The following is a 13,934-nucleotide window of genomic DNA, read 5'->3' as shown; positions in this document are numbered from 1 at the left end:
CCAGATCATCTTGCAGTTCCGCAGCATCTTCCAGTCAAGAGTCTCAGTCTGATCTACCAGCACTTAGATCTACCAACAAAGCAAACAGCTGAGATTGGCAAAATCTTCATTTAAAGTTCCTGACACAGAGACAAAACAGTTATCTGAAAAATGCAGTGATGTACTTGAATCCAGTACGTCTGACACCAGCATATACATGCATGCAATTCTTCTCCTCGGGCATAGAAGGCTCATGAAGCTATCATGCTTATTTTCCCTACTTTTTCCTGTTCTCTCCATAACCACATTCCAAATTAGGGAGCACAGATGTCTCCTAAAGGCTGTGTTACTGGATGAGGACAAAGGTGAAGTCCTGTAAAAGCTAGCTCACAACAGTACCTCCACTAGTCTAGAATTCAGTGTAATAAACCAGTTAATTTACCCTATTTTTATGCCAAGTTGGTTAACTCTTTACACAGAAGCAGAATATTTCTAGTCAGCAGACACTGGAAGCACAGTGTATGCACTTCCAGCCCTTATCTACAGTTACCCAGCATAAAAAGCCACTACTCTATTTTCACTTTAAAATCAGAACAATCTCACAAGAAGGCTGCAGCTCCTCCTGTTACCAGCTTACGGAAGTGGAGAACAAAAATGAAACAGCCATTCATGGAATTAAACCAAACAAGCAAGCAAACCAACAACCCAAAAAATCATTCTGCCACATAACGAAGCAAAAGTACCAACAAATCATACTTAGAGCAGAGACTGAGTGTTTGCATCGCTTCACACTCAGAAAGTCCAGCTCTTGAGAGACACTATGGCTGAATTCCTGGAGAAAAGGAACATTTTCCGAATCTCCCTTCTGTTCCAGATTAACATAGATGCATTTTAGTAGAGTATTAATTTCTGAGGTGAAGCTCAATACATACGGACAATCCTTGGAATAGTGAGAAGGACTGTCTATGCATATTGACCTTCACTGCAGAAGTGAACTATTCCACTTCTCAAGAATTGCTCAAGCAGGCGTTACACAAACTTCACAACAATGCCTGTAATCCCTGTATTTGGCAACCAAATTGTACATGACAAACCCATGAGGTAAACAAACAAAAAAATCCCCAAAACAGAACATGGAAATTTTCATATGTGTTCTATAGAGCATCTATATCCTCCACATGCCAACCAAAACTCAAATGAATCACAAATAAATTCGTACTTACCATAAGGACTACGTTCAGACTCCTCCAACTCTTTATCCCAGTCCTCCATCTCATATGTCAAAGCAGCTGGCTGCTGAGGGAAAGTTGCATCCTCAGACATACGAGAGAGTTCACCACACAAGTCCTCCACGTCAGTGTTTGTATGCAGACTGACAGCATCTTCACGTGCAGAGACATCGGAGAATTCACTTCCTTCAGAGTCACTATCAAGAACACACAGGGCATTCTTCAGCAAATGTTCTAAAAATAACAGAAAGAGCCAAGAGATAATTAGAAATTAAACAGGAACAATTAAACGCCTGCAACTGAATAATGCAGTTAAGTGTGTTAACATCGTTTGTAACTACTAATGTAATTAGATCCTATTCCATGCGCTGCTTCAGGTTTCAGGTGCTTGGGGAGATCAGATGCAGCCCTATGTCACAGCATTAGCCCAAGTAAGGATTTTTTGTGGACTCTTGTTGGAATATTGCTCTTTAAATCAGAGCACAGGAGCTAGCAGACCTTCTTTGCATTTGTATCTTGTTTATCTTGGGGTTTTTCCTGCTCTTATTTACATATGTTGAGAAACCACAGCTCTGACTTCCTTTTTGTGGCATTGATTAAATACTCTCTGTTCCACTTACGAAGAAGCAAAACTTCTTCCCACAAGTGCTCAATGATTCCAGGCAACATATTCACAGGAAGAGCAACAGCCATTTACAGCAAGAACAGAACTCACCCAAGTGGTGAAAGGGCCCTCTGGCCATACAGCACAACCCCGCAGCAAGCAGCCAAGGTCCAAAAGAAGCTTTGCTGTTCGAGGCTGGCCCCCTTAAGAGTCCATGGGGGGCTGCACCCTGGGTCCAGCCCTTCTAGTCACATGTGGAGCACAGGTGTAAGCAATGTGCCTGTGCTCCCTGGGCCAGACTTCACCAGGTGCTCAATCACCAGTATAAGCCAGGACCGAGCAGCTCCCCTACACTCCTGTACATAGGCATACACAAATATCTAAGTACAAATTATCTAGCACAGTAACTAAGATTTCCATTGCAGCTTCTGAGAACATTTCCCTGAACAGGAGTTCTGTTACTTACCATCTGCTTTAGTTTGCCCTAATATTTTAGGCTTAACATCTCTGGGTTTCCAGGTCATAGTTTCCTTCTTGTTAGGAGGCTGCTCCTCCTCAGAGCCTGTGTGCTCCAGAGTGGCAGCCATCACCTACAAAGCAGTTTCAGAGAACTCAGTTACTCCTCTCACAGACTCCTCCAGCGGGGCTCCTGCAGTGCTGTTGGTGCTGTGGAGCCCTCGGGTACCATCTGTTGGTTCTCTTAATGAATCAGACAGCCTTAGGGAGGATCTTTCTCACACCTGGCAGCACGGGGCAGCTCATGCACACCAAATTTTGGGAACAGCACCTAGAACGCACCCGTGTGGTACAGCAACCAGAAAAGGCAGCAAAGGTAACGAAGGCATAAGTGGCAGCTGTGTGAGTATAAAGAACAACGGTTACGGGCTGTCCACCTCGTGCGAGGTGCTGTGCTAAGAAACAGCGGGACCAGAGCTGCCAGCAGCCCTAAGGAACCGGACAAAGATGGAGGACACACAGCAGGAGCCAACACCTCAACGGCTCTGATGGTCCCTAGAGGGAGAGCGAAGAAAACAGAAGTTATCCTCAGAGACAACTGAGGCACAGATAACTTCTCTGCACGACAGGCTGCCCGCGCAGCCCCGGGCACGCGCCTGCTGCACGGGGCCGGAACGCGCAACGCGGACAGAACGCGGCGTACGTCGGGCAGCTCCGCGCCGGCGGCCCCTCCTCCTCCTCCTCCTCCTCCTCCTCCTCCTCCTCTTCTTCCTCTTCCCGCACGGTAGAAACGAGCCGGCCCTACTCCGCTCCCCGCCCCGCAGGATCCCACCGCGGCGGCCGGGCAGCGTGGAGGCAGCGGCCGCGAGCGCAGTTCTGTCCCCGCGTGTCAGGCGCGTGCCCGCCCTGCTCGGCCCCTCGCGCCTCAGAGCTGCGCCCCGCTGCGCTGCGCCCGCTGACGGAGGCGGATCGGCGGCTGCCACGGTGCGGCGGCTCGGCCCGCTGTACGGCTGGCACGTGGAGCAACCGGTTACGTGCCTTATCTGCGCAGACACCACGCTGTTAACTGCCTTTGAATACGTGATACGTAGCATCTTTCACTGCTACTGGAAAGCTTTTCCAGTCGTTGATAAGGGGAGAGAGGGGGGAAGAAAAAAAAAGCAGAAACAAGCGGATAAATCAGAGTGTAAGGAGGATTCACGCAGCTGTAAAAGGATCGACACCTGCCCCTGCTCCCTGGGGTTCTGTCCAATCGGCAGAAGGAAGCAGGCAGGCAGAGCACAGCAAAAGCACATGCATGCAGGTGGGATGGAGCTGCAGGTGCTCTGTGAGCAGAGATCCAGCAGAAGGTTGAAGCACAGATCGGAGCTTACCCGTCACAGCAGGAACATCTGCGACAGAGCTCTGCTCGCCTGCACTGTGCACAGTCACTCAGAATTACTTAGGAGGAGACAAGGTGGCTGTAGAAGTTGTTTGGCTTTTGAAAAGAGGATGATAGATGACTTCAAGGTTAAGAAACAAATAAATACCATCATTTTACAGATTGTTTATCTAGTGTTCCATTTTTTCCTTACTGAACTTGATGTTAAGAACTCCCCCCAGGGGTACAATGGTTTATTTTGTATGTATGTGTTGCAGTGTTTGCCAGTGTAAAAGCTGATGCATTGCAACTTCTATCTCAACACACAGGCTAGAGGAAAGCTCAGAGATGCCTCTGCCATCTCCAGCTGTGCACACAAACCTGACACTGACAGAAACACCAGTAACAGCTGTGCTGAGACAGAATTCTTTTCACACATGCAGTAAAGAAAATGCACTTTAATATCACAAAACATATTTACCTTTCTACACAAGTTTTGTTTTAAAAATCCACAATGTCGTGCTGTAATTATTTTTAGTTTTTCATAAGTGTCCAGTTTGCAGTAAAGTGTATTTGGAAATGAAGTCTTCCACCTGATCTCCCTCTAACATCTTCATAGCTCGCCAGTGAATACTCCCAGAGTTTTCTGGTTTGCCCTGGGGATGACTCAGCTCCTCCTTGATATATTCCAGCCAGAGATCTTTAAAGGAAAAACATTCTGGTTAGATTTTGATTGAATATTTAGTAAACATACTAAACCTAACCTAGAAAACCTCTTTTTCTAAGTGTTCTTCATCTTAGTGCAGTGTGGTTTAGTTGATCAAACCTCTTCCTCCTGCTCCCTTGAAGTTCAAAAGCCTGGGTTCTGCTCCCAGCTGGAAACTGATATCTTAAGAGACAACGCAGCTCTTCAGCAGTAGCTTCCCATGCCATCAGAGAAATTGAGCTATTTATTTTCTATTATAAAAACATGGCTCCATACTGTTCACAAATGTAAATGAAAGGTGACGAGCATCTCCTATGCCTGCCAGTGTCAAAACTACTATTTGCTGGTAGTTCTGCTGAAGCTATCCTACTGTGAACAAAGGCCCCGGATTGAAAAGTATGGGCTCACTGCAGAGTGTCATGCACCGAAGATTTGAGCTCCACTCTGCATGATAGCAATCTAACAGCAGAACAAACAGCTACTGCCCCCCACCCCCAAACAGAAATAAAAGAGGTAGCACTGAACTGGGGAGGGAGAAGAAAATCTCCTTACCAGAATCCGCTGAACCAAACTCTCTCAAAGCACGTTCATAGTATTCTCTCAGATGAAGCATTTTGCACGATTCCTAACACAAGAAGGTATTAAAAGGCCATTCATTTTGTACAGAAGTGAGTCTGCAGCTTGATTACGTTCTGACAAAGTGAAAGGCATGGTAATATACACATTGCCGAAGATTAGCTACCATGAAACTTGCTTTTATATTGTATACTATGAATCAACATCAGAAGGTAAATATTGATTACAAAAGACACTGCTCACAAGCCTTTAACTTCATATCAAAGTTAGAAGTGTATTTTACAAATACAAGGCAGTAATTAGATATTCAGCAACTTACTTGTTCCTTTTCTATTTCAATCATCTTCCTGAAGAAGTCAAGTGAAAGTGGACGACTTTCATGCAGGCTAAAGTAAAAATAGAAATAACTTCAAACTTTATGCCATTTTTTCTTTGCTATTTGCCCTAGAATAATCAGATTTAAAGTGGTTTTCTTGTTACCTGGTAAAGACTTTTCTTACTTTCTTATATCCACCATGCCTGTAAGCCCAGTCAAGATACTTTTCTTTCATAGTCACAGATTCAGCAGGAGCTATGGCATGTAAGCACCTCTGCAAGTTTAAAACAAACCAAAAACTACATAAGCTACAATTAAAAGGTTACAAGAAGGATGAAGCAGCATCTTCTCTCTCACCAGACACCTGACACTCATGGGGCCTTGTGTGAGAAAGTATTAACAAAAGCATTCTAAATAATGTCTGAAAAAACAGCATTCTGTAATAAAATCGATGTTAGTTGTAATCTAAAACATGTCTCCTTCAATATTCCATAGCATTTCTGTACAGCTGACTTTTGAAAACAGCTTTACTTGGAATGCTTTGATACCAACACATCCACTCAAGTATGCAGCAAAAGCTTTGTACTGCAGCTACTCCATCCGCACACACAGCTCCTGTTTACTTAAACATCACCTTATGAAGATTTTTGTTAGCCAAGTACCTGGTAGAGAGCTTCTGTGTCTTCCTTGCTATTTGTGACTTCACTCCACTCCACCCAGAGGGCCCACAATGGTAAAGTGCCCTACAAGATAAACACAGAAGTCAAACGATTGAAATAGAGCAACTCAGAGTGATTTTCAGAGACAGCAAATGTAATTACCAAGTTCTACATTACTGCTTCTCTGAAAACTATCCTTAAGACACAGCTCTTAAAAAGAACTTTAAACTGCAGACTGAAATCCCTTCTTGTCTCCTTTCTAATTCATATAACAAATACTACTTAGATGGACTGCTGCTAGATATGTTGCCAGGAATGAGAGAAAAATTCTTGTTCATCAGCACTGAAATACAGAGATAACTTAAAAGAACAGGGAGGAGAAGGAACAAATCAGCTTCTTGCTTCCTCTGTCACTCCTTGTAGCCCAGTTTGAAATGGAACAGCAAAAAAGCATGTAAATCATTTAATGCTTGAAGTAAGAAACCCCACACACAAACAACTTGTAATTCCTCAGTGCTCCTGAAAGTGAAATAGACCTAAATAGCAGCCAGGGAATCTAAGTGCACTATGAAGGAAAAAAATCCTTTACATAAGTAGCAGAGATTTTCCACCTGATGCATGCATGCGAGTCCATAAAACCAGCACAAACCTTAGATTTCACATGCTTGAGGGCTTCTTCAAAACACTGGGTCACGTTGTCACTCTTCAGCTGGATCAGCACCTGCAGCCTCATCTGCCACATTTCCACTGACAGGCTGAAACGCTGAGTTGCAGCTTCTGCCACCTCTGCAGCCTTCTGAGAAAGGCTGGACTTCACTAACAGCTGAAGCTAAAAAACAGCAGATAGCACAAGAAATGTGCAGTGTTTTGTTAAAAACACCTTGAATACAACAATGCCTACTTTGTTAATTACACAAAATGGCAAAGGTAGGCATGCATCAATGCAGGACAGTCCACCAATCTATTTTTCTGAACCAACTCTTACCCACTGCTTATAGAGAGCTTCTGGCAGCAAACTGGACTCGTGGGCTTTGCTGAACACATTCAGTGTCCTCTCCAGCCTCTAGAACAAAAAGTGAGGAAAATAAGCATTATTCCTTCAAAAACAAGATCCTAGCATTACCAGAAACCCAGTGGATTTGTATATCAAAATGTTACTGAAATCCAATAAAATTTATAAACCTGATGTTTTACACATTCCTATTATTTACAAGATAAAGGTGGAATTTGAGCACTTGAATTACACCTCTTCTTTGAGGAGCAAAGAACAACATAGCAATGTAGTAAAACGGAACCAAGCCACACAGAACAACTACAAGTTTGCACTCAACTTCCATACAAGGAGCTCATAGCACTTCACTGACAAGGCTGATTTGTGCCTGAGGTATCCACATTCAGGCAGCCCACGTGTGTCTAATGGTAACACGCCTTCCCTCAGACAGAGACTGAGTGATTTTTAAGAGTTACTTGTCACTATTTCTGATAAAACATTCAAACATTAACTCCCTGTCTGAAAGAGAACAAAAGCCTGTAAAAACAGGGTTGTTTTGGTACTATGATCTCCTAATGGCCTTTTACCTTTTGCTTTAATTCTTCACTGTTGGTTTTCCTGTTACATCTCTCTAAGCAGAAAGTGATGTAGCATTTCCACATGTCCTCTGCAGAATCAAAGACATTCTGTCATGCTTTGTAGAATCACAACAGTAAGCACAAATATTTGTCTTTAAGGTAAGGGATAAAGAGAATCCAAGCACGAAGGGTTAATGCCAACTTTTTAAAAAATATACTAGAAAGGGGACCCTGCTTTAAAACATTAAAAACTGCTTCCCAGTATAAGCTGCAATCAGTAATTCCTTCTAAAGAGCATTAAGCTCTTAGTTAAGCTGAGGCTTCAGAGCACAATGTCACAACTAATTTTCACTGCACCCTTTTGCCTGTATTTTCAATGAGTCTGCAGAAGTGAGAACATTCACAGGCAATTGAGAAAATCTTCCATCTGCCTAACATGACAGGCTATGTAAGCAGCAATTTGCATCTGCTGCATGCAGTCTCTGCACAGAGTCTTGAGAATACAGGTAATGCCAGATACTAGATACCCATCCATTGGTGACTCAAAAGCAATGCTTACTCACAGCTGACCAACAATATACTTCACTTCAACACATTTCCTTCATTTAGGAAATTTCATTTACAATTCCCACACCTCTGTCCTCCTGTATGCACACTTCTATTGTTAAATCACATTCATAAAAGTAAGCAACAGAAAACACTTTAAGCAACTCTTTCAAGACCAAAAGTACATTTGAAAATAACCTCAGTAACACACAAAAGAGATCCCCTAAATGGATCCCAAACCCAAAGCTACTTGCATCCTCCTTCAAAACTCTCACAGTACACAGTATGCTGAGATAGCAGGAAAAACTGATGTTAAAATGCAGACAGAATATTTCACCCGTGGGGACTGCTGTCACAGCCTCTTCAAAGACTGCACTGCAACGTTCCTCTCTCTGGGTCATTTCAGACACCTTCATCTGTTTTGTGGGGGGTTCTGTGGACTTCAAGGATCCCAGCTCCAGCTCTCGACGGGCCATGTAGTCCCACATCAGAGGATTATCAGCATATTCAGCCTGCAAACTAACATACTATATCTGTGACATCCATTTACTGCCATCGCCTTCTGACAAATGTTTAGAAGGGCTGTCATGCTGGTTGAAGGTATAGAAATGTACCTAATTTCTAAGTAATCAGATACAAGAGACACTTCTCTTCACCACAAGAGAAAATACCAGGGTTTTTTGGTTTTGTTTGCTATTAGTATAGATATTCTCCAATAACACAGTGAACTAGGATGGCACCTTTCCAGAGAGATCTTTCTTTTGAAAGAAGAAAAATTGGAGAAACTAAAGAAACAGAAGAACCACCGAGTAAAGCAGTTCCTGCACTTCAGAAAACTAAACTTGGAATAATTCAGCTACAACTATATTTTACCTAAGAGCTTCTTAGCAGGTTTTCAAAGCTTATAATCAAGTTCTCTCATGCATCCTTTTCGTAAGAGTAGACTTGCTTCAAATACATTTTCTTAGAAGTACTTCCCATACATCTCCCATAACATTTTATCTCCATAGAGGAACAGACTTCAGTCATTAACCTCTCACCTCACTACAAATTAGGGAAGTTAAGAGAGCGCTTATTGAAAAAACCTCTCACCTTTCAAGAATTTCTTTCTGCAAATCGTGTGTAAAATCAAAGAGCTTTGCAATAGAAAGCAGAGCCAGACGGAACTCAACACCTACAGACCAAGAGGGAAAAGAAACGTATCAAGTACAGCATCACATCCCATCACACACTTTGCATTTCTGTATCCCTGACAGCCTTTTTCAAGACACAGATATTATTCAAGTGTCCAGACAGATACTCTTTTCTGTAAGCCTCAGCATTCAACCCATATGGTAAGCCATATGTTAGGATGTCAACTGCCTGGCTACATGCTTCAAGATTTCATGCTAGACAGTGACAAAAAAAAAAGTCCTCAGGCAGGCGCATTGCAGGCTAAGAAGTGCTAAACCAGTCCTGTCTACTGACATGCTTACACAGCCTTCAAACTTGGTTCCACCCCCACCACTCACTCATTCAGTTCTTTCACAGAAACACAGAATGGCTCTACACGAGTCAGGCCTATTGAAAACTGCACACGCTGTCAATGCATTATAATCCATCATCTTGTAGCTTCCTAATTTATCTTTGAGAAAACCAGGTGACCTAAATGTGACAGTTTTGCTCCCAAGTAAAAGAAATGCTAGATCACCTTTAATTTTCTGAACAGCATCCCTGTAGATTATGTGAGCCATTTCCCCATTAAGAATCTTCTCAGAATAATTGAATTCCTCCTGTAATATCAACATAGCATTGTTGCAAGTTTTCCTTGTTCAGCTATCGTTTTTGCAAACATAGAAAAATACCAGAAAATGGTAATTATGCTTCATCTAAATTTATCTTAACCTTGTTTCCACAAGCTAACTATAATGAAATAATATTTCAGTATTACTTTCCAGAAATGGCAACTAACTTTCAAACTGATATTAACAAAAGATCTTAGAAACATCAAGAAAAATTGAAGTATTTAAATTCAGCATCAGACAACACCTGGGAAGTTTAGCATAGCTACAGAGCACGAACAAAAACTCCCTAAGCAGTCCTCAAGAGAATCATTAATAGAAACCCCTTGAAGTTCAACTTGAAAATGTGTGATACACAAGCAGAGAATATTTCAGAGTAAATCTACACGACCTACCAAGTTCATCTTTGCTCGTTCAAGTTCTTTCTTTTCCTTTCTCTGCTTTTCTGCATTCATCAGTTCCATTCTGAAATACTGCAAGAAAGAAGATACAATTAAGTGATGGGAAGGGAGGGTGGGTCAAGCATAAATATATTCAGTTCACAAACATGAGGAAAAGGAAGGTCTGCCTGAGGAGCTACAGGACTCAGCCAACACATCACACGTCTGTGAGCCTCAGCTTTTACAGATCTGTGCTTATAGGCACAAGGGTCACACATTCAGAAATGCCCACCTTCAAGGCATTCTTTAAACCACATCAATCTGAGCTTTTGCCAGACCGATCTCAGAAATCTGCTGGACTGGTTTGCTCTGACTGCTCAAACAAGTTCTCATAAGTAAACCACAAAGTTACCTCTTGGTAAAGTTTTGGACACTCTGGATGGAAGCGCAAAGCACGCAGGAACAAGTGCCTAGCACTCTCTGAGGAGAGGCGTGTTTCCATTTCCCATTTTGCTGCCATAATCCACAGTGCTGTAACAGAAGATGTCAATTCATTTGAAGGCTAAGCAAGTGTCTGCTCATGAGAATCCATTCTGAAACTGCTCTCCAGGATGTTCCTGTCACTGTACTTACCCCACACGCATGAGCTCAGCTATGAAATACAACTGATCATCCCCAGAGTGAGACCAAGTTAAATATGACTAGAAGCCAAGCAGATTCGGGAAGTTTAATCCAGCACAGCTATAGATCCAACAATGTAAAATTACGTCTTCAATTCACAAAATCAGCCACTAGTATTTAACATCTGCCTCTGAAATGTTTATCTAGCCCCCAGTCTATGTGGGAAATGGTCATTCAAAGCAGTGGACTCCCTCATCACATCACCTTTTGATTGCTCAGCACAACCTGTCAGAGGCATCCTTTCTGATGAAGCAGCGAGGCAACAGCTGGAATTGGATTCTATAAGAACTCAAAACACCACTCTTCAGCCTATACTGAGTTATATACACAGTGCTCAGCTTTGTTTTGTTTACCTGGTTTATTGGGATGAATGGCCAACATGGTAGAAAACACCTTGCTAAGCTGATGTTTTGCATTCTGTAAAAGAAATAGCTTTGTTTTACCATCTGTAGAATCAAACTAAACCAACAGGACTGAAATTTCACTAAGAACACTCATAAGTTACCATGCAATCATACTGGAAAAGATGTTTCTCTCCTACTTTAACTTTAGATCAAAGTTTTTGGCACTTATTCAGTATCAACCAGCTTTCAATTGTTACCAGCCTCACGAGCACAGTTAACTCTTCTGCACCTGGACAGCTAACACCGATGTTGTCTATATTACAAATCTCACTGACCACTTCTAAGGTAAAGACTGCATTTTTCTTCAGTCATTTTTATTACTACGCTGAGATCATCTCCTTCAGTACAAGAAGGATAACAACTGGATGCTGGGAACAACATGAAGACTTGCACAGAGAACTTTAGAGAGTACTAGACTGCCACAATTCCTTTTCAGCACAATCACTATAAGAAACATTTGAAACAAAAATCACAGTTCACAGGCAGGCAATTCATTCATTCCACAAAACAAATTAATGCTTTCAAGCCAAAAGGTTATGTTATGATACTCATGTTGCAGTACAATCTGTTCCCCTGCCTTACAATACAAGTTCCAGATGCCTGCCTGACCAGCAACTCCGTATCTTCAATCAGTAAGAACAGGATTTTGAAAACTCACCCACTGCTTGCAAAATGCAACGTGTGACAGCCAAAGCTGGACATCTTCCTAGTGGAAATGCAAGTGGGAGAGAATGAAACTTAGAATATGTACTAAAGCACTCTTGCACACTGACAAGCAAACAATATGCACTTGGTATGTACTCTTGGCATGAAGAAAGGAGGAATTTTTATTCCAAAATTCACTTTTTTCCGATATCCACATTCCTGCAAAATGTCTGAAGAAAACCATCTCTCCATCCTAATACATACACTCCTGCTGCCTCTGCAGTAACATCTGTATTATGCTTGACTCAACAGAGAACTCACTAAAATGATTTCTTATGTACCTCACATAGGTTTTACCACAAGAGCTATCAAGACAATCTCTGCCCAAAGTAAAGGAGAGTTCTTTTCATTTCTAATCCTTGCAAGCAGATGCACAAAACTCACATGGCAACATATGACTCAAGACAGATGATAAGTAATGATTCAGAAAACAAAATATTGTTTCTCTAAAAATAATAATAAAATCTGACACGAATGACCTACTTCTGTGTCACTGCTACGTGTCCAAATTTCTGCTTAGATTTTCTGTTACACTTCTCTGCATAACTGAAAATATCTATTAGCAGAGATATCTAGGTTAATTTTTACATCACAACATACCGAAAGATTATTTTCCAAGCTGCTGCTACAAACAAAAGAAACAAACTTACTTTCCATTTTCCTGTGGCACGTTTGAAGAGGCTGTGGACTCTATGCATAATAGAGCTCTCAATTTCATCCTTCTTAAATGAGTACCCGGTGCGCTGGGAGAAAAGAAGTATTACTTTCACTGCACAAGAAAATGTAGTGCACAGTGATTGCACTTGCAAAAACTGGCAAACGTACCGCTCTTCTTTTCTTGATCAGTTCCAGCAGATTAATTTCATACTAGAGTGGGGAGAAAAAAACACATTTAAAGGCAAATGAAAAGATGTATAATAATAAAGAAAAAAATAACAACAAAGATGAAGTGTTTTACAGCTGGTCGCACAGATAATAGAAGTTACATCCAGGAAACCACAAGGAACAGTTTTGTGAGCAAATCACTATTTTTCTAAGGATGACTAAAATTAAGTTTTAGCATTTTTATTGCATGTGGTATTTCAGCCCTCACCCACATATTCCTAGAATTTTAATGCATGTTCCAGATTCTTTACACTACAAAAAATGAGTTGCATGGAAAAACAACTTGCACAGCATGTCAGAAAACTGAAGTCTTTATATCCCCAGAGAGGAAAGGAACTACAGAAAAGAGTCCTTATGAGAATAAAGTTTCTCTTGTCCCCAAAAGCTCCAAACTGCTGTCTAAGCTTCATGCCTAACCTGTGCTTATAAAATCAGCCCACCATGGTTTGGGTTAGAATGGACCTTAAGTACCACCCCCACCGTGGGCTGGGTCCCCCCCCCCCCAGCTCAGGGCCCAGCCATGGCCTCGGGCACCTCTGGGCAGTGCCAGAGCCTCATCAACATCCGAGTAAACAATGTCTTTCAGATATCTGGCCTAAACGTAACCTCTTTTAGCTTAAAACCATTGCCTCGTATCCTAACAGATCACTCACGAGTAAAGACTACCAGCGAAGCAAGGACACGCACAAGCAGCAGGTTTCTTACACAGACAACTACGGAACTCCTAACAGAGAGAGATCTATGCGGTTAGTACCGCTAATCAGCACGGCCAACCTGAATATAATTGATAAAATCCTCCTTCCGAAGGGCTCTCCGCTGTATTTTGTACTCCAGAGCCGTGGCCTTCTTCAGGACAGCCCTGCACGAAAGAAGACATCGGGCCATCAGCACCGGGACCTCAGCACAGGGCCGCCCCCACCGGCCCGGGGGCCGCCCCACCTGATCTCCTCGTGCGTGAAGAGGCCGACCCGCTCCAACTGCTCCAGCTCCGGCACGCGGTCCTCCAGCCGCTGCTCAACGCGCTCCGCCATGGCTGCGGCACCGCCGGATCCACGCGCGCACCCACGCCCCCGGTACTTCCGCCCGCCGCCGCAGCCA

The 13,934-nt window shown here is 42.6% G+C and overlaps 2 protein-coding genes across 5 annotated transcripts in view; both read right to left on the bottom strand.

Moving 5' to 3' along the window:
- The window catches only part of COPRS (coordinator of PRMT5 and differentiation stimulator), a 132,697-nt gene extending 128,719 nt beyond the window's left edge, over positions 1–3,978 (bottom strand). The window contains exons 1-3 of one of the 4 annotated variants that reach the window (XM_042832903.1): positions 3,642–3,978; positions 2,279–2,402; positions 1,203–1,442 (exon numbers count right to left, since the gene is read on the bottom strand). In XM_042832903.1, the coding sequence (XP_042688837.1) occupies positions 1,203–1,442; positions 2,279–2,399 (361 nt within the window). In that variant the 5' untranslated portion in view covers positions 2,400–2,402; positions 3,642–3,978. Of the gene's footprint in view, positions 1–1,202; positions 1,443–2,278; positions 2,881–3,641 lie in introns of those variants that run through there. The other 3 variants (XM_042832902.1, XM_042832905.1, XR_006171110.1) reach the window with 3 other exon arrangements.
- Positions 3,979–4,071: 93 nt separating this feature from the next.
- UTP6 (UTP6 small subunit processome component) lies at positions 4,072–13,894 on the bottom strand. Its single transcript, XM_042832901.1, has 19 exons — positions 13,776–13,894; positions 13,611–13,695; positions 12,777–12,818; positions 12,602–12,694; positions 11,905–11,952; positions 11,196–11,259; positions 10,574–10,692; positions 10,177–10,254; positions 9,691–9,772; positions 9,093–9,174; positions 8,338–8,519; positions 7,464–7,543; positions 6,871–6,948; positions 6,535–6,714; positions 5,889–5,969; positions 5,391–5,500; positions 5,230–5,296; positions 4,887–4,959; positions 4,072–4,328 (listed from the first exon to the last, which is right to left on the bottom strand). The coding sequence occupies exons 1-19, from the start codon at positions 13,865–13,867 to the stop codon at positions 4,171–4,173; spliced, it is 1,794 nt and encodes a 597-aa protein (XP_042688835.1). The 5' UTR covers positions 13,868–13,894; the 3' UTR covers positions 4,072–4,170.
- Positions 13,895–13,934: the final 40 nt, after the last annotated feature.

The sequence above is a fragment of the Centrocercus urophasianus genome, unplaced genomic scaffold (assembly GCF_019232065.1).
Source record: "Centrocercus urophasianus isolate 14NV4802_14NV808 unplaced genomic scaffold, USGS_Curo_1.0 seq_40, whole genome shotgun sequence".
Classification (NCBI taxonomy): Eukaryota; Metazoa; Chordata; class Aves; order Galliformes; family Phasianidae; genus Centrocercus; species Centrocercus urophasianus.
This window is presented reverse-complemented; position numbering and strand designations above follow the sequence as displayed.